Raw genomic sequence first — 23356 nt, forward strand, 5'->3', positions numbered from 1 at the left:
GGGGGGGGAAACATCGTGGCGGTTTAGTCTTTTCAGGGCTGAAGGATGTATGCGTTGGCAAGTGGAATCATGATGCAGCCGGCAACATACCTTGTTCAAAAGCGACGCACTCGCGACCCCAAACAAGGGTAGGCGGAGTTTTGCGCGCGCGCGCAAAAACGGCACTTGAAAACAGGGAATCAAACAGCCGTGACGGAGGAGCTATTCTGCAGTCTCCGACCGTAGAAAATCGGATGCGCGCCTATTGACAGGTCATGGTGTTAGATAGCTGTCAGAGAAGGGCAAAGGCAAGGATTGACGCGTGGTGATTGGGCCATCATGGGGCGGGGAGTCGGGGTTGCAACTGAAACGCGACAAGAAAACATAACAATGCATAAGCCATAGCAGAAGCTCACAGGGACCGGGGATGATAGGATGAGTCGCAGAGGGTCTTGCGTGCAGTACTTAAGAGTACATGCGACACTAAATCTAATGGTTTGATTTGCTTTTGAGGGTGGGTAACGCCAGTCATAACTTTTGAGGGGGAGGAGTAGCTGGAGGGTGGGCAGTAGGGAATCACAGCGCTGTCGCGGTTTGCGGGCCGCGGCCAGAGAGAGAGCCAAGAACAACAACAGGCGGGCTTGCCTCGTGGTTTGAAAAGGTTAATTACCTTTATCAAGGGTTATTCTCCGCAGGTGGCAGAAAAGCCTCCAATGCAGAGCAACACAGAAAGGCGACTCGTTGTAATGATTTGACGAGGGCTTTCAGTCACGAGGGAAGGAACCTGTGATGATTCGCGGGGCGATGGCAACGCGACGAAGCTCTGCCAACGAGAGTAAAGGCGGACAGGCAAAAGGGAAGGTCCGTTTCTTTCACCGCACGGTAGGCTGCCGCTGATGTCAGTCCGGCCCGGGTTGATCCGCGACCGAAGCGGCAAAACAAAATGGGAAATGATAAAAACAAAATGACGGAGGGGTATATGGGTATATGGAAAACAGAAGGGTGTATGCATAAGAATAAACCACAGAAATAGAGCGAATAGAATAAACGGGAAATTAAGAATAAAATCAAAAAGTGGAGTGGTTCGGAGAACAAAGCAAAGAACTCAAAAGGAATAATAAAAAAGACCAAAAATAGACTAGAATCAGTGGAGAGGGCTGTAGCTTATGGTCATAGCTACTAGATGTTGGGACAGCCAGAAAGCAGATGCACCAGACAAACAATGGAAGTAACAGACAACTGATGGAGCGGGGGTGGGAAAGTGGAAGAGAGTGAGTGAGAACCTCCAATGAATTGTGAAGATCCGGCCTCGGTACAACAAAGAATACAAACGATTGGGCGCGCGTCAAAATAAAGTATGCAATCACAAAATAGGAAAAAATACAAAGTTGAGCAAGGGGCAGCAGAAAGCAGCAGTAGGTAGTAGATAGTATAAGATGGCTAAAAACGTACCTTAGATGATGATTCGACCACAACCGTGGTAATGACAGAAAGGGAGGATGGAAAATGATCAATCACGAGAGTGAAGCGGATGGGGTGGGAAGGAAGGGAAAGGCGGGCAGTGATTGGGTTGGACAAGAGCAGACGGGTTAATCTGAAGCCAGCCCAAGCAAGCAGCGAGTAGGAAAAAAACAAATTGGGAGGAAACCAATGGGCTCTGCGCAGCCAGGACAGTCCGACGTTGTTGACTGGAGGGCACGCAAGGACTGGAGAGGTTGGATGACCAACGAGAGGGAGCAGAGAGAGAAAGCCGCAGCGAGAAGAAGGGGCGAGCGATGGGGCATTTGTACCGGACGCGCTCAGAGGGTAGCTGAGTGGCTCGGCAGCTCGTTAGCGGACAAGGCGGCGAGGATTCAGACCAACAAAGGCCACGACCATACTGTCCGGTATCGACCCCAGGGTTCGCTCCACTTAGCGTCTGCGCTCTTTGCCCTATTGGGTATGGCGTGTATGGTACTCCCGTCTTGTATGGTCATTGTATCATCCGTCTTGTATGGTATCTTTCCACATCTTCATTTTTTTTTTTTGAGTACCAGCCTTTTTTTTCCAAGGTGAGATGATGATGGGATGGTGGATGGCCGGGAAACTTTTGGGGTCGAGGACACACCACACAACTCTCTTACAGTCTTACTTAGTTCTTCTCTCTCTGTCTCTCCGTGCCGCCGGGCCCAGCTTGCTCAATCTCGGTTCTTCACTCTCTATCACAAAACCAACCTCCACTATTCCCTCAAACAACTCCCCCCCAATCCCCTCCTCCTTCCCTCTCTTTCTCTCTCTCTCTTTCTCCAATTTCCCAACCCGTTTGGGGGAGATTGACAATGGGTTGAGTAAGAGTATCACATCTCACCCTCAATTCTCACCCGTGTCCTTAAATTACATCTAAACCCCGAAAATAAAAATAAAATAAAAAATAAAAAATAAAAAATAAATATAATTTAAAAATATAATCATTTCTTATCTAAGATAACCACCCATCATAACTACTTACGATGCAAAGCATCCGGCCATCCCGAATTCGTGATGTTCATCATGTGCAACCCAAATCTGGCGAATCGCCCTCGGGAATAAAACCTGTATGACCCAAGGTCAGCTCGACCAGCCACCCCCCATTGGTCCAGCTGGGCTTTCTTTGGTTTTGTTTTGCGAATCATGCTTTTACATTAACCAGATGGCTTATGTGACTGGCTTCGATTTGCAATCGCTGTCTTTCATCATTTCTTCTATTCTTACTTTTTCTCCTACTTGCGTTGTTGTTCCCCCCACTCTGGACGGGAAAAGCAGTAAGAAAGGCTGCTCTTCTCACGCAGATTTTTGTGCTCGGCCTTACGGAGAAGAAAGCGAAAGAATAAGGTGAAACGGCTCAATGCGCAACAAGCGCAGATGCCACCTTGAGACGCGAAGCATTAAGAAAAACAAAACAGGGAACGGGCTGAATGAAGTGGACAGGTAGGATTGGAAGTAATAATAATATAAAATATAATAAAATAAATAAATAAAAAAAGTTTAAGATGAAATTTAAAATTAAAAGAAAAAAGAAAAGAAAAGGAAGGAAGACAAGCGCCGTGCTATCACACTGACTGACACTTTACTAATGCACAATGCAGTTTCTTACCATGGGATCACATTGTTGTTTCTACGCAGGAAGCGCGGCTCGATTCTTGCTTTTCTTACGTACGCGTTGAATACCCCCAAACGTCAGCGGAGTCAATCGAAGCCACGGCCAGCCTCGGTTATATGACCAATCTAGGTAAGACTCCCTGGGAATCTCCATTTCCCTTGTGGCAGGTAGATAGCGGGCAAATATCAGCCGGTACGAAATGAGCGACATTGATGTCTTAGGCTGAGCACAGTAATTGTTGATGCTTTTCTGCATAACGTGTAGATGGAGTAAAGTCACAGTGGCCAGTCTGCTAATATTGCAGAAGAAGATTAGCCACCTATACTTCATTTCCCGAGATTGCGACCAGTGTGGACTAGTAACTTAAGTATATATACTTTTAGCGGGACTAAATAAAGCGTCAACTAATGTAGTAGGATGACTAGATATATATATTCATAATCGTTTCCGACATCTATCACTACTTACTACCATTGTGCATATATATGGCTACTAATTACTACTGACACTCTGCTGTTTACTATAAATGTCGAACTAATACAAAACTTGGAAATTGTGGAAGCGACACTATTACAACCCTTCGTAGTGTTTCTGGGGTCAAGTAGTCAGTATATTCAGTTGTCGCCGGCTGAGGTCAAGTGACTTACAGAGACCTCTCATCAATTATTAGCGTTATTAGATTTACACAGTGCAAATGGTATATTACCCAGATGTACGAGTAGCCTACCGCAGATTGAATACTGCGGATTAAGCCGCCTGTTTTTCTTTTTTTGGGTGGTAGTGAACTGGTATCCATGTCCAGTATATTCAAGGTGAATTCGAGGGACTAAGCCATTGAGTCTGCTTAGATTGACGAAAGAAAGGCAGGCGAAATGGTATTTGACCGTCACAGTAGATTAGATCGAATGAAATTACCATGGTATTATTTAAGTCATAAATTGCATGTTGCACAAGAAAAGCCTTATAGACGCTACTAAGACCAAGGGCCTTGCACGTGTCGTAGCGATGACGAAAGTCTCTCTTTTCTTCTCCCGAGATACGGAATTCTTATCCATCCCACAGTCATAATGGCTGTCAAGAAGTACGTACAGATCTAAGCGAAAGGAGGATCTATAGAGTAGTTCACTATCAGAATGGGTTCCCTTCTTGAAGACTGACCGGCACGATGGCAAAGAAGATTGGGCGTCGATCTGTTCCACTCCACGTGTTGAAGCTTGACCGCTTGGGTCTTCGGATGGAGACTCATCAGTCTCACAATTTATCTGTGCACTTTCATGATCCTACATCAACTGAACCATCACAATAGACCTTATGGAATTCTTTTAAAGCCAGAGGAGCAGGTTCCCTCAGAATGGCAGGTTTAATAGCAGCAACAATAACCTCCAATTGTCTTGTTTTGCTTCTCTTGCTCTCTCACCTGAATGGACTGGGCGGAAGGCGGCAAGTACCGGCGTATCTAAATACAGCCCATCGCGTATGCGGACCGTACAAACATACGTGAACGGAAACGCGATTACGGCATGTATATGGAACGTCCGTAATTTGGGTCGGTTGAACTCTCTCAGCACTGACTGTCATGGGGAAGCTCGAGCCATCTGACGTCAAAGTCAACTAGCCTTTCCCCGCCACACCGCTCCTCGTCGACAATTCAGTATGAATTCAGAAATTCTTTTCTTTTCTATCCCCTCCGGCAGGCTCGTTGTTATGTGCAATGTTCTACAGGAATGCGTCGGCGATCTGATCTAGAAGGATATCCTCGTCTCTGTCGCTCAGAGATGTTGTTTTAGCCTGATCTATACCTTCTTAAATGACCAATTACGTATTTTTGTGTCAATTCTCTCTCGGTTTTTCCGTAAGATTGTAGTTGTATCGGAAGGCAGTGCGGTCCGTGGAAGTACCATGTCACAGCCTAAGGCACTAACAGGCGCCGAGGCTTTTGTGAAGGTCCCACTAACCATTCCACCGGGAACCTCTATCTACATATCCATCTACGAATGAACTCGCTTGTCTCCCCTCGATAATGGGGCATCCTTATGGTAACTTATATGTCTTCCGCGTGATGAACACGCTTCAAGCAATATATCCTCCCATCAATTGTTATGTGCTACAAGCTAACCTCTCTCAGTGAACAACTAGGCGGCTGCCTTCTGATGTGTACATCGTCCAACCTGGTAAGCGTTGCTTTCGAGCTCCTGCTCCTACGGAGTAAGTATAGCTCGTTTGTCTCATCTCTTCTGGCCTCCTAATATACTGTCCAACTTATGTGACTGTATGGCTTGCAGTCAAAGAACGCATGAAGACCGTTATCGACCGATTCTCTTCGTGGCTGGAAATTGCCTTCCACAGGATTTCTATTGCAACCCCATGCGAGTGAACCCAGTGTTGCACTAAGTGCACCAGGAATATGTATGATCCTTAATCCAGACTTTTCTAGCAGTATCATTCAACCCGGAGGCGCTTGATGTGACAGCTAACGATCTCAAGTGACATAGACTCGGTCAATCACTACTACAAGCTTACTGATCCGTACATGAAACTCATTCTCCTGGCAGCCAAGAGAATCTTGCCACTTTGGTTCTAGGGTATGTGGGAGTGTCCAGAAGCTTGAGAGACCTAGGGTAGCATTCGGGGCCCCTATACTCTCGTATGCGCCATGATCAACTATGGAGGAGCAGATTAACCAACACAACAACAGGGGTGGGTTGCAAGCGCACTTCATCCATGACAATACAAACGGTTTGATTGGAAAAACAAGCCAAGAAGGTATGGTTATCGACTCTTACCGAAAAATTGCTGTCATAATGATCACGGGGCATACCTGTGCTCCGCCAGCAGCTAAAGGGCATTACACCCTTTTGAAATGTCCTGCGACCATGCTCTCACAAACGGTCTGTGAATGTCATTTACCTCCGTGGGATACATATTCTCCAAGACAATCATGTGCAGATCTCATGATATGGCTCGCTCGGCTGTCCTCCGAGGTATAAGAGCATTCTCAGCATTAACCGGTGACTGATCAATCGAATAAAGAACCGAAGATGGGACCAAGGAGAGGCAGATACTTCACGGTCTTTGGTTGCGTCGGGGTTGTAAGTATCAAAGTCCGTCGCAAAGCGCGGGGCTTTACGATAGCTGTTGTCCCCTGACCTTACGTTCTGTGCCGTCCCATCCATAAGATCAGCGGCTACGCAGTGGACGACGTGGCTTACGGAGCTTGCCTAGACCAGTTGACGCTATCTGCGGACTGAATACCGGTTACAGGTCCTCGAATGAAACCAATTTTACGCCAACCCAGGTTGTCTCATGTATGCAGTGGAGGCCTCAGAAGCACGGCCTGTGAACACTCAAAGGGCCCCTTACACATTGCTATCATCAGACCGATGTCATAACATCACACAGCGAATAGCCAGGTTAAACAGCGGTAGCCCTGGCCTTTGCAAGGGGCAAAGGAATGGACAGGAAGATCTCGTCAAGTGCGAGCACCCAATAAGACATCCGCACGCCCTCTCGCTCCTCAATAGGGCAATTTCTCAATGTGACGGATGCTGCTACTGCGCCTCGTTAATTGGCTACCGTGGCCTTGATTCAAACCAGGCCATGCAGTCTCGGTCCTTTTGGGGCGTATTCCTGCGTTACGATCTGTCACCACCAGCTCTTCTGGGAACCCCATTAGGCAGCCTGGAAATTGATAGCAATCTGTTTTTCAGATGAAACCCAGTGCGCCAATTTCTTGTCACATGGACGGCCACCTCCTTAAGCGCTGTATTTCGTGATCTTCTCTGAGCTGGCGTTCGGATTTCATGACACTGTTGTCGGAAACCCCGAAATTACAGATTGCTCTAATTCACTCACTAAACAGATTCCGTGGTGACACTTTAATCACTCACCAATCTCGATTACCTGCTGATAACAGGGCAGGCTCCCACCTTTTTGCGTATTGCTCGGTAAGATTCGATAGGTATACGCTCTTTGCGTCCCATGCACAACAGGTATGACGGACAAAGTACCCACGGCTTGGAGCACACGAATTCGTCGCACATTATAGGCTTGACATCAAGCCAGTAACGAGTAATAAACGACACACTAATGTTGAAGTCGAAAGAGAGCGGGAGAGAGTCCGTCGCTACTCCTATTGCTGAGCCCAGCCGGCAGATAATATAAGAGAAGAAACCATATCAACGATGTAACAAGGAATATTCCAAAACAGACGCTCCGGCCTGGGATAACTTTATCTCATTCAAGAAAAGACTTTAACGGCACTTTTCCTGCGGGACAAGCGAAAGTCTTTTTTAATGTACACTGGCAGTAGTAAGACCGTGGTGGTCCCATCCCCCAAACCCTCCCAGTTGGGCACTTAGGTACCAATGTACCTACCTTCCTACCTATGAGATACATATTCTATGGCCTATGTACACCCGTTAACAAAGAACTGGCACTGATTGGGTACCAACATTTCTTTCGTCATAAGTTGATTGACACCGACACTTTCCGCTGGCTACATGGCCATGTCTTACAGGTCCATCTTCCGGTCCACCGCAGACTGCCAGTTGTTCGTGCAGTTCTCGACCAAAATCTACCCACCACGATCACCACCCAATATATCAGGCTATCCCGTGGTCCGGTCCTCGCTATAAATTGCTCAGCAGTATCAAAATACCTTTCTAAGAGGGTTTGTGGCAGACTATTATCGGCGATAGCAACAATCAACGAAATACTACAAAACCTCGGCGAGAGAGAAAGGCTAACACTCAATCGTCTAGGTTCTCCGACAGGCGGACTTCATACAAAACCGTGGCCTCACGCGTGACATCCCGAGACAAACGCAAACGCATTCGAACGAAACCAAGCTAAAGTCAAATCCTATTCCTCCAAAATGGGCGTCGATTTTCCTTGCCAGATACAGTGCGATTAGAGATGTGGCAGTGCTAGGGAATCAACTGGGAATTTCATGGCCGCCTGTGCCATACTACTAAGCGATGTCAGCAGGGTTCCGGGTAGCTGCTCCTCGTGTATGCAGATAGGCCGATTGGGCTCCCATCCACCCTTGGATTTTCAGCCGTGGAAAGTTTATACCGATTAATAATACATGGGTGGTGCCCGAAGAACTTTCGATAATGCGGGGTCATTTGAAACATGGGCTATGCAAACGCGCCTGGTCGGGATGGATATTAGAACTACTGTGTGGGTGAGAGGGAAGGAATTTGGATGGGTTAATCAAATGGAGAAGAAGTTGTTTTGGTTTAGGAGCTGGACTGGTCTAGAGGCTTCTATGTAGGAGGCAAATGATCGCTCAATAATATCCTTGTCTCGTCGTGTGGGAATGGTGGGCAGACAAAGAAAAATGTGGCTTTTCTCGAGCTCATATTCTTATCTATATGACAGCGGATGTGTACCATGGCTCTGGACGAGGGGAGGCAGACTGTGCTGGAGAGCGGAATAGGCTATAGCCCGGTGCTATGGACACCGGCACCCGCATGTAACCCCGTACTTATATAATCTGTAGCGAAGGAGGACGATAGCCGGCAGAGATGTTCCAGCGTTAATGTTGGATCTATCAACCCTTATTTAAGAAGTAGTACTAGACTACCTTACTAACCTATGGCCTTGCTAATTAGTGGATGGAAACCCTGGAACCGGGCGAAGAAGCTTGCTGCAGAACAAAGACCGGGGGACCTATTGCAGAGCCACTGCTTCTTGAATCTCAAGATCGATCAGATACTTTATGTCCTCTAAAGCGAATCAGGAGCTTGAGCAGGCCGATGGAGAAAAGTGTGCCTGCATAACAGTGCAGGGTGAATGAGGACCGAGAGAGAGCATCCACTCAGTGGCAGGAAAGGGACAATGAAGAGGCTTGATGAGTCCGGAGTAAATACCGGGGCTCCTGATTGGCAGACCCGGGACACGGGACTGCTTACGTGATCCGCCTCGAACCCGCCCTTTCGATCCCTCATGTGGCTTTTCCCCGTGCTTGGGACAAGGAGAGAGCGAGAGCGACCGAGTCGGCCTATCTTCCGCCTCCTCATTTTCAATCCCTTCACCTTCTGCTCGACCCAGACGATCCTGGCAACCTCTTCTAGCGGTCTGGTTGCGCTACAGACGACCGTCAACTCCCACCGCTCCCGTTATCATCGTGATTCCCCCCCGTTAGAACGCGCCGGATTGTCCGCCCGCAGAACCACCCCCCCGATATACATGACGTCTTTGTTGACATCCGTTTCAGACCGTCAATTCGCCAGTAACACTTTACTACAATAACTCAACTAGCATTGATCCAACTGCCGCCAACAAGGAACACATCAGCTTGCACTATCCGATAGAGCGGCGCTCCTCGTAGCGTTCGCGACTCGCGTTTCCCGCTGGTGTCGGTTCACCCCCTTGCGATCCTTCTTTTAAACACGCGGAACCAGGCGATCGGACCCAGGTGTATGGGGAGGAAGCAAACATGGCTGGTGGAGGAAATATCAAGGTGGTGGTGAGAGTGCGGCCTTTCAACAGCAGAGGTGAGTGACTTGTGGCATTGGGAATGCGACCAAGCCCCCCCCCCCCCTCCTAGACTGGACTGACCCCGGTGTCTTCTTCCCGCATTCTAGAAATCGACCGTGGTGCAAAATGTATTGTTCAAATGAAAGACAACCAAACCGTCCTTTCCACTCCACCGGGCGCCGATGATAAAGCCCGCAAGGCTGGTGGAGGGAAAGGCGGGGATGGAGGACCAAAATCATTCGCCTTCGACAGATCGTATTGGTCTTTCGACAAAAACGCCCCGAATTTTGCGAGCCAGGACAACCTCTTTCTCGACTTGGGTGTACCGCTATTAGACAATGCCTTCCAGGGTTACAACAACTGTATCTTCGCCTACGGTCAGACGGGTTCCGGAAAATCGTATTCCATGATGGGTTACGGCAAGGAGTACGGTGTGATTCCGAGAATTTGCCAGGATATGTTCGAGCGCATTCGCACAATCCAGCAAGACAAGAACCTCGGCTGTACGGTGGAAGTCTCGTATCTTGAAATCTACAATGAGAGAGTCCGTGATTTGCTCAACCCCTCGAATAAGGGCAACCTTAAAGTCCGTGAGCATCCGTCGACTGGTCCCTACGTCGAGGATCTGGCCAAGCTTGTAGTGCGCTCTTTTGAGGAGATTGAGAACTTGATGGACGAGGGTAACAAGGCTAGAACGGTTGCTGCCACAAACATGAACGAGACCTCCAGTCGTTCCCACGCTGTGTTTACGTTGACCCTCACACAGAAGCGCCATGATGCGGAAACGTCTATGGATACGGAGAAGGTGTCGCGCATTAGTTTGGTCGATCTTGCAGGTTCGGAAAGAGCAAATTCTACTGGCGCGACCGGTGCGAGACTGAAAGAGGGTGCGGAAATTAACCGTTCGCTGTCGACCCTTGGTCGTGTCATTGCCGCTCTTGCTGACGTGGCGGCTGGCAAAAAGAAGAACGCATCAATGGTTCCGTATCGTGATTCTATATTGACATGGTTGTTGAAGGACTCGTTGGGAGGTAACTCCATGACAGCAATGATTGCTGCGATTTCACCCGCCGACATCAACTTCGAGGAGACTCTCAGTACTCTCCGTTATGCAGACTCGGCGAAGCGAATCAAGAACCATGCCGTTGTGAATGAAGACCCCAACGCACGAATGATCAGAGAGTTAAAGGAGGAGTTGGCCCAACTCCGGTCGAAACTTGGGGGTGGTGCCGCAGGTCCTGGAGCAGGCGGCGCTGCTGGCGCTATACCAGCAGAAGAATATTACCCTCCAGATACTCCTCTAGAGAAGCAACTCGTCTCCATACAACAGCCGGATGGTTCAGTTACGAAAGTCAGCAAGGCAGAAATCGTCGAACAGCTGAACCAGAGCGAGAAGCTTTACAAGGATCTGAATCAAACTTGGGAGGAGAAGTTGGCAAAGACTGAAGAGATTCACAAAGAGCGAGAGTCTGCTCTGGAGGAACTTGGTATCAGTATCGAGAAAGGTTTCATTGGATTGAGCACGCCGAAGAAGATGCCACATTTGGTCAATCTGAGCGACGACCCGCTGCTCGCCGAGTGTCTCGTTTACAACATCAAACCGGGAACCACCATAGTCGGAAACATGGACCAGGGCAGCCATGTCGAAATAAGATTGAACGGTTCGAAAATCTTGGACGATCACTGTAGGTTTGAGAACGTGGACAATGTTGTTACCATTATTCCCACGGAAGGCGCAGCAGTCATGGTGAATGGACTGCGGATCGATAAACCGAAGCGGCTCAAGAGTGGATTCCGCATTATCCTGGGTGATTTTCATATCTTCCGTTTCAACCATCCCCAGGAAGCGCGTGCTGAACGAGTTGAACAGAGCTTGCTGCGTCATTCCGTTACTACAAGTCAACTGGGCTCGCCGGCACCGAACAAAACCCATGATCGAACCCTGAGTAAAACAGGCTCGGAGGTGGACGGCGATTCGAGCAGAGCGGATTCCCCGATGCCCTCCCAGCGTGGTAGGGAATCCGATTGGTTTTATGCTCGCCGTGAAGCTGTCAGTGCGGTGCTGGGGCCGGATCAAATCTCCCATATGCCTGACGATGAGCTGGACGCCTTGTTCGAGGATGTACAGAAAGTGCGGGCAACTCGTCGCGGACTAATGGAGAACGAGGAAGACTCCGATTCGCTCAGTTCGTTCCCTGTGCGGGATAAGTACATGTCCAATGGAACGATCGATAATTTCTCGTTGGACACTGCCATCACAATGCCGGGAACTCCGCATCCGAACGACGAAAATGACGGCCAGAATGGGGGCGAGGCTACTCTGCAATCGGTGCGTCAGGATATGCAGCGCCAGTTGGACCGACAGAAAGAAGAGTATCAGGACAAGCTGAGGAATGCTGAGGCCTCTTCCACCCAGGGAGTCGATGACCTACGCTCCGAAAAGGCTCGAATGGAGGAAGCCCTGCGAACTGCCAAGGAAGAATTCGAAGAACAACTGAAAAAGCAGAAGGAAGCTTTTGAGTCTCACATGAAGGACCTAGGCCAACCGGTACCCAGAATCTATGAGAATGGTTTTGCCAAGTTGGACGACAGGGAGCTTGAAGTCGCCAGGACCGTCTTCCGCCACTGGTCTCAGCAAAACTACGTTCGCATGGCCGAGAAAGTGCTCCAGCATGCGTCTTTGTTGAAGGAGGCCCAAGTGATGAGCCACATAATGGACAAGAATGTGGTATTCCAGTTTGCGATCATTGACCACGGGCATAACATGGCCTCGTCCTACGACCTTGTACTGAATGGCATTTCCGGCGACGAGGACGTTGTTCTAGATGAAGCCAAGAAACCTTGTGTCGCAGTTCGTGTGATTGACTTCAAGCAATGTGTCATCCACCTATGGTCTATCGAGAAGCTCCAACGCCGTGTTCAGGCTATGCGACAACTGCACCAGTATATCGACCGGCCAGACTACATCCAACATTTCAAGCTTGAAAACCCCTTCTCAGAGCCGTGTTCACCTCAATATTCGCTGGTTGGTGACGCTGATATCCCTCTCACGGCGGTCTTTGAGACCCGAGTCCAAGACGTTTCAGTTGAAGTTACCTCGCCATATACACAAAATGTCATAGGCATCATTAGGCTGTCCTTGGAACCCTCTTCGGCTCAGGCGCCTTCGTCTACTCTCAAGTTCAACGTCGTGATGCGTGATATGATTGGGTTCGCTGAATGGGAAGGGTCGGATGTCCACGCGCAATTGTTTGTACCCGGAATTTCTGACGAAGGGGGAGCTACGACCACTCAAATGATCACCGGCTTCGATGAATCACCTGTACGGTTCGAGAGCGTTCATAGTATGAGTTTGCCGCTGTCAAGTCCACGGACGGCAGCGCTAAAGATCTGTGTCTACGCCAAGGTGACCCAGATGCATCTGGACAAGCTCCTTAGTTGGGATGACATGCGAGACTCTGCCGAGCTGGCTCCCAAGAAACGAAAAACACCGCGTATTGCAGAGACTGAGTTTTATTCCGAAGAAAGACATGATGTTTTCGCCCGGGCGCAGGTGCTCGAATTAGCGGAGTCCGGAGAATATCTCCCGGTTGAGGTTGTCCAGAGCAACAGCCTCGATGCAGGTACTTACCAGCTCCATCAGGGATTGCAGCGACGGATCCTGGTGAACCTAACTTACAGCTCGACTGAAAGCCTGCCGTGGGATAATATTACCAATATCCGCGTGGGTTCAGTGCGATTGCTAGATCCCTGGGGCAAGATCCCTGACCAGGATTTGCAGACACCAGACGTTGCGCTGAAGTTCGTTCAGGAGCCAAACGTGAAGGAAAACGCGGATGGGACATCAAATATCACCATCATAGGCCAATGGGACTCCAGCTTACACGGGTCCCTCTTGCTTGATCGAGTCACTGCAGATAAGTATCGTGTCCAAGTGACTCTGCGATGGGATTTGTTGTCTTCCCGTCTGCAGGATCCCGTTCCTTTTGAGATAGATCTGACCCTCCAGATTCAAGGCCGAACGTATGTTCGACCTCAATCCATGTTCAAACAATTCTTCAATTCAACGCGTATTGTGCACTCCACAGTTCGCATGTTCTCCCTAGTCGTCCGCCCGGTGTCCGCCAAACGTGCGGCTGATCTCTGGCGGATGAATACACAAAACGACTATGTGAAGGGCGAAGAGCTCCTGGTCACCTGGGCTCCGCGCAAAGTGTCGCTTGTCCGGGATTATATAGCCGCCCGCAAACGAAGGCGACGTGTCGCGGAGTTGAATGCAGCTAAAGGGGCTTTGAGTGCCAATAGCCTTGTTGCATCACCTTCACGCAGCGGACGGTCAACTCCCCTGCGTAGCCAGGAGCGTGCCGACCGCAGGGCTAAATTGCTTCAGAAATACGTCGACCTCTGGGGGAAGAAGACCGATCCAATCGAGGCAATTCTGGTCCGAAGCAACACCGAGCCCCCTGCAGGAGGGGCGGCTTTTGCCTCGCGGGCGAAGCAGTCATCTTCAAGCGATGATGGAAGTTCAGTTCAGGACGAGGCATCATTGAAGCCGCGATTTGTTGCCAGCGTCCAAGCTCTTCCGAAGAACGATTCATCTCTGAAGTCGGGCTATCTTTTGACTCCTGATGATACCAACAGCCACTGGGTGCGGCGTTTTGTTGAGCTTCGTCGTCCATATCTCCATATCTATTCTGTTCCCGACGGTGATGAGATTAACGCTATCAACCTGCGCAATTCCCGGGTTGACCATGCACCCGACTTCGCACGGCTCCTCGATGGCCCAGGAGCAGCCGGATCTGACCGGGGAACGTCGCCACGGGGTCGTCCGAATGTCTTTGCAGTGTACGGGGCACAGAATACGTTCCTGTTTGCGGCCCGAACCGAGGCCCAGAAAGTGGAATGGATTCTGAAGATCGATGAAAGCTATTTCAGCAGCCCCGGTGCCAGAGCAATGGCAAACCACAATGCATAACTTCATGCTACCTGCGCAGCAGTGACCCAGCAAGCGCCGACTTTCTCACCTGATGAACAGGTCTCATGGAGATCCGTGATGTGACGCTACCCCGACCAACCAACCCTTTGTTTCCGCCCTTGCATATAGTACCCTCTCGGTGGCCGTTAGCTTTTGATTTTTAACCACACATTTTAGATTCTACGTTTATTTCTTTCTATCGCGATTCCGATTGGCAGGCCTGGTGTTCCTTCGTTGAGCCATGATATACATCATTCATCCCTTTCCACTCCACACCCGTTCTTGATTGATTTTGAGATACCCCTGAATAAATTTGCCTCTTACGGCCTCTATCAACTCCCATGTACATACTTTTTTTCTGGAAAAAATTTTCAACTATAGATACAGATACACACACCAGCCTGCATGCATGCTATGATGCAAGAAAGGGAGGACCCGGCGTTGTCCGCAGGCGGGCAGTAGGTCAGTTGTTTGTTGATGATTGCTCTTAAGAGTGAGTGAGTTAATTGAGAAATATATACAATTGTATTCTGTTTAGAACAGTAATAGCACAGACTTCATACTAGCAGTAGTACTTGTTTGGTAGTAGCATCCCAATGAATGTGATACCAATGCAAGTTCTATCCCACTTCGGCTTCCGTGTCAAAGGATAAGCAAAATGACTACTCTTCCAGATCTCGCACTTGACAATAGAATTGACATCTCCCAAACGAACGTGATGGTATATAGCACAAAACCCCAACCCCAAACACACAAAACCAGACCTAAGACACCAAAAACGCCACCCACTAAACCAGCCACACCATATAATACTATATAAAAACTAAACAAACTCAACCTCAACCCCCTGAATCCTCACCTCCGCCGCATACATACACCTCCTACTATCCCCCTGGGCACAAAACCCATGAAACAGCATGCGATCCCCACAGCCACAAACCGTGCCACCCCCAGGCGAGACCAACCCATAATCCCCCGACTTAACCAACTGCTTGCCAGTCTTCGTATACGGGCCCGTAATCTCCGGCGCCGTCGCCCACCGCACATCATATTTCTCATCCGTATAGCAATGCGTCGAGTAAAACAGAAAGTACGTATCGCCATGGAGAATCAAATTCGGCGCTTCGACTAACGGTCCATCGCTATCATCGCGGTCTAGGATCTGCACTGCGTCGCCGACGGGCGTGAACCCATCGGTATCAACTTTCTGTAAAAGGATGGGGGTGGGTTTCAGTGGTGCAATCCCGTTGTTGCAGTCCCCGCCGTTGCCGATGCTGTTGCCGTCCACTTTGAAGACTACGTAGCGGGTGCCGTCTTTGTCGAGGAAGCCGGACGCGTCGATGCTTCCGCCTTGGTCGAGTCGGCAGGAGAGAGGGGTCGGGTTGGGGATGTAGGGACCGCTGGGGTCCGTGGTGGTGGAGATGGCGGTGCCGATGCAGTGGTGGCGGAGGTCGGATTGGGCTTCGCCGCTGTAGTAGAGGATGTATTTGCCGTCGTTCTGTGTGGTTTGTTAGTGTGTGATGGAGGAGGGGATGAGGGATGGGGGTGATTACGCGGCGGACTACGTCTGGGGCCCAGTGGTCGATTTGCGTCTCCCAGCCTGCTAGTGTGGGGAGGGCTTCTTTATCTAGGAGGGTCCATGTTTTGAAGTCGCTGGATTTGGCTACTTGTACCGTGCGGTTGTTGCCGTTCGTGCCGAAGGCGTACCAGGTGCCGTCGTCGGCTTGGACGAAGCCTGGGTCGGGGAAGTCTGTGTCTAGGGCTAGCCAGGGTCCCGCTGTGGCTCGGATGTCGATGGGGGAGGATAGTACGGTTGTGAGTAGGGGGAGGGTTAGGGCCCAGAGGGTTGGTAGATGATGGGTCCACAGCATGGTGTCTTAGTTAGGGTAGGTAGGTATTGAGGAATGGATATGTAGTAGTGGTAGTGTTTCTGTAAGGAGGGTGCAGACCCGGTTGGGGGTTGCTTCTGTTATATCCAGGTGCGATGGATGAGATGTATATGCAATGCTACTATATACTGGGATGCTTCGCCGTTACTTTATATCTGAGCGTCGACAGCAGGGCAGTAAGCAGGCTCCACCCGTGCTGATGACCGCTTGCAATGATCGATGAGGTGCTATTCCCCATTCTGCACAGAAGCATCGATCATTTGATGCCCAGCGTTGCGGGAGAAATCTGGTCTGCTGGTCTGGGGGAGGGGATACATGGCCCAGCTGGAATTGGCCTAGGGCAGGTGCTAGCATGGACTTGAGATGCGTCTATATGCATAGTTGGAATTTAGTGGATCTTCCAGGTAAGCTAGCGGACAATATTGTATTGAGACTTGGCGTCAGGACTGATGTGGCAAGTGAATGCTCTTAGACTTCTATGCAAGTGCCGCAAGGCTGCCTCTGGATTCACCAGCCAATAGATGTCATTGAACTTGCCCCCGGTCACTAGGACAGAGCATTTAGAATTCGAGAGATGACTCGCTTTGACAGGCAGTCCATAGTGACATGTTCACCCAACCGGGCGAATGCGATATATCGGTTGGCATTGGATGTGACGGAAACAGTAGTAGCTTGGCCAGTTGCCTCGGTGCAGCAGCAACAATTGGGCCGTCGATAATTCTACTAGCTTCATTAGTCTTGATTTGATCATCTGGGGTTGGACCCACTTCTCGGAGTAATTATGCTCAGATAAACCGTGATTAACCTAGTCGATTTTTTCAGGAACATTGGTCGAAGAGTCGGATGAGGCGGAGACGCAAGGGCAGCACTGATCATCAAGGGGTGAGAGTATGATCATGCCACCGACCTTGGAGTAGACGGTTGTGCCTCGAGCAGGCTGACACAATTTTCCGTGGATTTCGTAAACCGACTGCATAATTCTCCCTGGCCTGGTCTTACAGCATGATGCATGGCTGCGGCCCCTCATCACCATGACTCAATTTTTCTGTTCCTGGGAGGGACGTGGAGTCAGCTATTGGCTTCAGCCGCTCCCGAAGTTATTCCCATAGATCGAAATTTTGGGACACGGCATCCCAAACCTTGTACAAGATCTCTTTCATGACCGATCACTCAAGGTCAAAATCCATGTCCGACGGCGTTTAGCACAGGTGCAATTTCTGTCTTCATGTCAACCGGTCAATTGGTGTAGTATCACACCTTTCCCTATCTCTCTTCTCCAATTTACTCTCAAATGCATGGCACATGGGAGTTGTTTGGTGATGCATGACCCATCATCTCTCCCGTTCGCTCACCTACCTCATGCCGAGTAACCCATCGAGTGGACTTGCCCAGAAGACACCAGACACATGGCAGGAGAACTGACTGCCGTATGAGTTATCTGGTGCCCTTTGTTGGTTGTCCGCCAAGCCTGGGTAGGTTTCTTAGCCGGGAGGGCATACATCGGGTGCTCTTTCAAGTCCCAACCTTAACGGCCTGGCTGGTCTCAACGTAGCACCCCCAACTTTCATCCTTCACATGCAACGTGTAGGAACCTCGTCAAGCCAAGGGCTTAGCGATGCCATGTACTGCTCTGTACTGGGCTTTCCAGAAGTCACAGATACGATGGCAACCGCGCTGCGCCTCACCCCTTGCCTAAGGAAGGTGATGCCTTCGACCGCTTACTCCGGCAAAAGGCACCCTAATAATGCTCCCCAAGATTATCAATGATCTGCCTCATTTAGGGCAATAGTTTCTTTCCATGATTTCCATGATGTACAAGGCAATCAACTTAGTCGGTGAACAGTCGACGGTCGGCATTTCCACTGATTGGTCCATGGCTTGAGCCTCTTGGGCCCTTGAGACCCGATGTACAGGGAGATCTGCAGGGCTACCTCGTGTTCCCATCAGGTGAACAAGTGGGCCTCGTGAGATCCTACCTTTTTACCGAGTCCTAGAAATCTCTCCTCGACTTACCCCGCACGTATTACCCGATTGAAGGAATTTATCACGAAACGGCTCTTGGGCAGATTCTCGTGGCCGTCTCAGATCCCGGGAGGGGCGTGATAGTAGGAAACTATATCCCTCACTAACTCTTCATGGAAGCGTGGGGTAGCCCGATCAGTGCTAGTAAGGGTCTTTCTTCATGTACGATGACTTCAAGAGATCGACATCGGGTGGTGTGCAACTTACTCGGGATTATGAAGGGCCAGTGAGAGGTGAGATCCTGCGGGTAGTCTCGGATACGAAGACGCCAGTCGTGCTTGAGATACCTCCTCGAACCGGAGTTGCCGTGAAATTTGATGCAGGAGAAGGGTCGGGCAGATGGATTCCATTGAGGGCTTTGTTGGGTTGACATGCGGAATGATGCCATAGGATGAGGTGAAGAAGGTGAAGAAGGAAGAAGAATGGAGTTGTAATGGTCAGCTGCGCCTAGTCCCTTTTCAGCTACAGAGGGAGTCTTTGCAGATTCGCCCACAATAATCCAGCTCCTTGTACAATGATAGCACATTTGACACAAATTGTCATTTTTGTCATTATCAATCATCCATGTTTTCTCATATAACTCATAAACGCTAAGAATCACAATATTTACACCCGTCAACGCCATAACATGCACATAGAACAGAAATCTAGAACCCTGTAAGGACCCAACTTTCAAATGGAACACCACGAGGATCTCTCCTGCCATTCTCCTGCGTATACAAGACGGGCTCGAACTCGCACGATGCAGCATACTGTCGAACCAATTGCCTCCAGTAGCACGACTCCGCAGCAGGTGTCAAATACCGATCCCGAAACGTCTTCACCGAATTCTCCGCAATGCGTTGCGCCGTCTCCGGATGATCGATAAGAAACTCCATCTTCTGATCAAGGTCCGAAAAGTCGCGCTCGACCTCGACGTAATTCGCCTCCGGCCCAGACGCAATGAGCGCAGCATGATGTGCCTCGCGCCAGACCAGCTTATGCGAGACCACCACGGAGCGACAATTCAGTAGATACTTTCCGCGGCCTGAGAAGCTGCGTCCTTCTGCATGGGCCAGGAACATATATTGGCAGTAATCCTCCATTGGGAGGAGATTGAACCGGACATCATTTTCATCGTCCCAGTCAATCACCCGGATGCTTGCCCAGCTCCTGCCTTGCGCTGCCTTCAACAGCTTTCCCCGGACTTCGGGGTTCGTAGCAACACTACCTCTCCAGGCGAGCTGCTTTTTCTTATCCGGGAAGGGTAGACCTGGAATGAACTTTCCATCCAGGGTTACTTCGCCATCGTCAACGGCAGCAATGCGGCGCCGAATATCCTTGTAGGGGCCGATCTTGACTTCCGGCCATGACCAATATCCGAAGTCGGGCATTAACCAGACATTCACCTGCTCGTCCCGTTTGGAATAAGACCAGACTGGCCCCTCCTGAATGCTATAATCCTCCGTCGTCAGGACGAATTCAATGTCTGGTAGACTACCTCTGTCTGGGAACGAGGCAAGTGCACGATGAAGCGCATGAAGCGTGGATTTTCCGCGCGTGAAAGTTGCGGGCATCGCGCCAAAATCTACTACATACAGCTATATCGCATCAATGGCATTGTTAGAAGAGAAGAGATTTCAACCATCGTAGATGATTCAGATGCCAACACACACCTCACCATGATGAATGATGCCCCGCACCATTCCATCCTCCACTTGCAGACTATCCACCTCCTTGAACGTAATCCGATGGCCCTCCCTCAGTGATGCAGACTTGTCCAGCTCAACAAACAGCTTCGGAAACGCCAGTCGACATTGCTCGTCCGAAAGCCCATGGTTGTCGCCATCGCGCTCGACCATAAACTCCCATGCTGTGGCGTTACCTGCTTCGGGTAATGAGGTCTGCAAGCATGTCTGTGGGGTTGGTTTGAGGGACGTCTTCAGAGCATATTTGGCGACGTCATTGGAGTATTGTGCGCCGAAGATAAGGAATGTTGTTAAGATGAGGGAGAGAACGGCCCCAGTGGCTATAAAGCGGAAGCTTGTCAACTGATTTTGTAGTAATTGCATTACTGCATAACTGTAGGTACCGCGAATTGGGTACCTCTATCTTGATCAGTGCATGTACTGTCGTCGATGGTAGTTCAACTTCGTTATCGGGCGGGATATCGAGGTGATCGTGAATCAACCGTCGCCATGGCAACGGAACGACTATAATATCAGTTCCAACCTGTACTTTGCCTGGAAAACTCCAGTCTGCGTATTACTTTACTAAATACTTTGTTGTTGTTTCTATCGGATAGATAGTGAAAACCAGCCTATCAACATCCTATGTGTTAGCTTTATAGGTGCGAAGGCGGGGTTTGGGGTCGCGATCTTGCGAACGGCAATAACTGTCGTTCCGATGGCGGATATGTCTATTTAACTAGTATACTCAGTACCTGGAGATTGTGCAGAAGATGAGACGTCCGTTGGGGGCTTGAACTTGGATATTACAATCCCAGATGTCTATGTAGACTCTACCGGATCCATGCATATCACTCACATTAGTATAGAGCTTTCATTAAGAGTAGGGTATCTCTACTATCTATAATCATCATCATAACCCTCAAATCTGGACAAAACCACAGAGGGAACATAAGAAATCTATACCTTCCCCTCCTCAGCCTTCTCCTTCCTCTCCTTCCTTGTCTTCTCCGTCCGCTCCAACCACCCCCCAATCCCAGCAATCGCAGCCTCCGGATCATCCTTATAATTCAACAGATACCCTTGCACCTCCGCAGCAGTGAACTCCCCAGCCGGAATACCAGCTGCGAATTCCTTCGCCAACCGGACAATCTTGTCCGATACAGGAGGCCTGTCTTCCATTCCATCACCAATATTCGTCTTCTTAACTCCATTGCCTTTACCGTCGTGGCTGGTAATAGCGTTCTTCCTCCTGTTCGGAGAAACAGAGCGCAAATCACCCTCAAGCGTGGAATAAATGGACGAGAACAATTCCCGGATGTCTTGGGAGTGAGCATACCCAAACTTGATGGTCATGTCCACGCGGCCGGGACGGAGGAGCGCAGCATCAAGCTTCTCTGGATGGTTCGTAGTCATGATGAGGATGCGGCCTTCGCTTGCGGCGACGCCATCAATTACGTTCAGTAGGCCGGAGAGGGTGATCCCCTTGTTATCGGGGGTCTCCTCGGAGGGCTTCTTGTCTGTGGACGAGCCAGCGGGTGTGTTGGCAGCAGCGTTGGGCGTAGCGGCAGGGTTGGCATTGGCGTTGTTGGGGTCGCTCTTGTTCTTGTCGTCTTGGGTGCTGTTGGCCGCACGCTTGGAGGTCATTCCAGCGCAGTCGATATCTTCCAGGAGGACGATGCAGCGGCGAGGGAGGTCTTGGAACAGAGACATCAAGTCGTCTTCGTCCAAGCTCTTGGAGCTCAGGTTCAGCAGGTATAGAGGGAGGCCTAGAAGTCCTGATGCTGCAAAGCAGAGACTGGTCTTTCCGGTTCCGGGAGGGCCGTGGAGGAGGTACCCCCGACGGTAGGGGATACCTCTGTTGGAGTACCATCTCCTCGTGCGGGGGTGGAGGTATTCCTTGATGTCTTTGATGAAAGACTGCTTCTGGTCCTGGTCTAGCACGACAGTGGAGAGAGGCCTGGGGTGGCGTGCCATGCAGCGTACCCAGTCAGTGTATCCGCCATTCTTCTGGCCGCGGTAAATAACTGTGCTGTTTCCGTCTCTGGCTACCCATGCCCTTTGGGCTTCGGCCAGGAGTTCCTTCAGGATAGCGGGGTTACGACCGAAACATGAGATGAATAGTCGCTCAGGCACGTATCGCATGTAGGAGATGGTGTTGTTGTTTTCCTCTTTCGCACGAGTGAAGGTAAGAAGGCGACCACGGAACCAGAAGTAATGGCTTCCTTCGGCTGGGGTAAAGCGGAGGCGCTTGAACTTGTCTCGTGCGACGGTCTTGGCCCAGTAGTCGTCAAAGTCGGAGACGACATTGCCGTTCTCGTCGTATTCATCTTCGTCATCCCCGTCACCCTCGTCGTCAGAGTCGTAGTATCGTGCGCCGCTGGAGATCTTGGTGCTGGCTACGAATTGAGTGGACTTTTTCGTAGAAGGGTGTTGTGCCATCCAGAACATCAGGTAGTTGTACACTTCATCCTCGAGGCGGATCTCAGCAGTTGAGACACAATAGTTGGTAAGCAGCTCATGTGAGCGGAAGAACACATATCGCAGTGAAGCAACAAAAGCCACAGCCGTCAAAATCATGGGAATATATTGGGAGAGGTCAATGTGTAAATATGATATTAGAAACCGGGATATGAAGGAGTACCCCGGAATGAACATATCCAGCATCGCGCTGTCGGAAGGATTCATATACTGTGAGGAAGATGTTGCGTTCATGATTGGAGTGTTGTTGATGGTGTTGCTGAGAAAGGCGCTTGAAGCCATGATGAGGGTTTCGTAACCGTAGGGTATTGATATACTATATAAAATTCCAGTAATGCTAACAATGCCGTGGGCGCGGAGTTGACCTTGAAAATAAATGATCTTTAGCGGCAAATAACAACAATATGCAATTATCCGGCAGCTCTATTAGAGAAAAATGGAAATTAACGCTGAAGGAAAGTTGCAATCAATTGGCATGGAAGGCTCCTATTGTCGAGAATGAGCTCTTCTTTTATAGTTCTATCCCGGCCATAATGCGCCAGGCAGGAAGGCTGACAAGCCGTGGCATCGTGGGGTTGGTAGGCATCCATCTGCGCCGAGCGGTAGGAGCAGGATCTAGAGCGAGCCTCTGACCCATCGTGTAGGCCAATGTGTAACTGACGAACGGCGCCCAACGAAGGAAGTGACTGGCGCAGTGGAATGCGCAGCTGACGGGGAGCCACTTGAGTCATCGTCCGAAGCA

At 49.9% G+C, this 23356-nt stretch overlaps 7 protein-coding genes across 7 annotated transcripts; 3 read left to right on the top strand and 4 right to left on the bottom strand.

Moving 5' to 3' along the window:
- The first annotated feature begins 2424 nt into the window (after positions 1–2424).
- Positions 2425–2968, top strand: BO85DRAFT_239018 (uncharacterized protein). The gene has a single exon (XM_025654819.1). It carries the CDS (start codon positions 2555–2557, stop codon positions 2831–2833), a length of 279 nt encoding a protein of 92 aa, XP_025509687.1. The 5' UTR covers positions 2425–2554; the 3' UTR covers positions 2834–2968.
- A 124-nt stretch (positions 2969–3092) lies between these two features.
- BO85DRAFT_454539 (uncharacterized protein) lies at positions 3093–3452 on the bottom strand. The gene has a single exon (XM_025661311.1). The coding sequence runs from the start codon at positions 3425–3427 to the stop codon at positions 3113–3115; it is 315 nt and encodes a 104-aa protein (XP_025509688.1). The 5' UTR covers positions 3428–3452; the 3' UTR covers positions 3093–3112.
- A 5367-nt stretch (positions 3453–8819) lies between these two features.
- Positions 8820–9174, top strand: BO85DRAFT_464454 (uncharacterized protein; the record flags this gene model as incomplete). The annotated part of the gene is made up of 2 exons (XM_025661982.1): positions 8820–8868; positions 8990–9174. The coding sequence occupies 2 exons, from the start codon at positions 8820–8822 to the stop codon at positions 9172–9174; spliced, it is 234 nt and encodes a 77-aa protein (XP_025509689.1).
- A 272-nt stretch (positions 9175–9446) lies between these two features.
- Positions 9447–15009, top strand: BO85DRAFT_239045 (kinesin-3 motor protein uncA). Its single transcript, XM_025654820.1, has 2 exons — positions 9447–9597; positions 9688–15009. The coding sequence occupies exons 1-2, from the start codon at positions 9540–9542 to the stop codon at positions 14553–14555; spliced, it is 4926 nt and encodes a 1641-aa protein (XP_025509690.1). The 5' UTR covers positions 9447–9539; the 3' UTR covers positions 14556–15009.
- Positions 14967–16670, bottom strand: BO85DRAFT_239234 (glycoside hydrolase family 43 protein). The gene is made up of 2 exons (XM_025654821.1): positions 16109–16670; positions 14967–16053 (listed from the first exon to the last, which is right to left on the bottom strand). The coding sequence occupies exons 1-2, from the start codon at positions 16424–16426 to the stop codon at positions 15379–15381; spliced, it is 993 nt and encodes a 330-aa protein (XP_025509691.1). The 5' UTR covers positions 16427–16670; the 3' UTR covers positions 14967–15378.
- Positions 16671–18994: 2324 nt separating this feature from the next.
- BO85DRAFT_454545 (DUF821 domain protein) lies at positions 18995–20578 on the bottom strand. Its single transcript, XM_025661312.1, has 2 exons — positions 20122–20578; positions 18995–20046 (listed from the first exon to the last, which is right to left on the bottom strand). The coding sequence occupies exons 1-2, from the start codon at positions 20515–20517 to the stop codon at positions 19114–19116; spliced, it is 1329 nt and encodes a 442-aa protein (XP_025509692.1). The 5' UTR covers positions 20518–20578; the 3' UTR covers positions 18995–19113.
- A 227-nt stretch (positions 20579–20805) lies between these two features.
- On the bottom strand, positions 20806–23295 carry BO85DRAFT_239530 (BCS1 and AAA domain-containing protein). The gene is made up of 2 exons (XM_025654822.1): positions 22980–23295; positions 20806–22930 (listed from the first exon to the last, which is right to left on the bottom strand). Exon 2 carries the CDS (start codon positions 22894–22896, stop codon positions 21094–21096), a length of 1803 nt encoding a protein of 600 aa, XP_025509693.1. The 5' UTR covers positions 22897–22930; positions 22980–23295; the 3' UTR covers positions 20806–21093.
- Between the last annotated feature and the right edge of the window lie 61 nt (positions 23296–23356).

Source organism: Aspergillus piperis (assembly GCF_003184755.1).
Source record: "Aspergillus piperis CBS 112811 unplaced genomic scaffold BO85scaffold_40, whole genome shotgun sequence".
Classification (NCBI taxonomy): domain Eukaryota; kingdom Fungi; phylum Ascomycota; class Eurotiomycetes; order Eurotiales; family Aspergillaceae; genus Aspergillus; species Aspergillus piperis.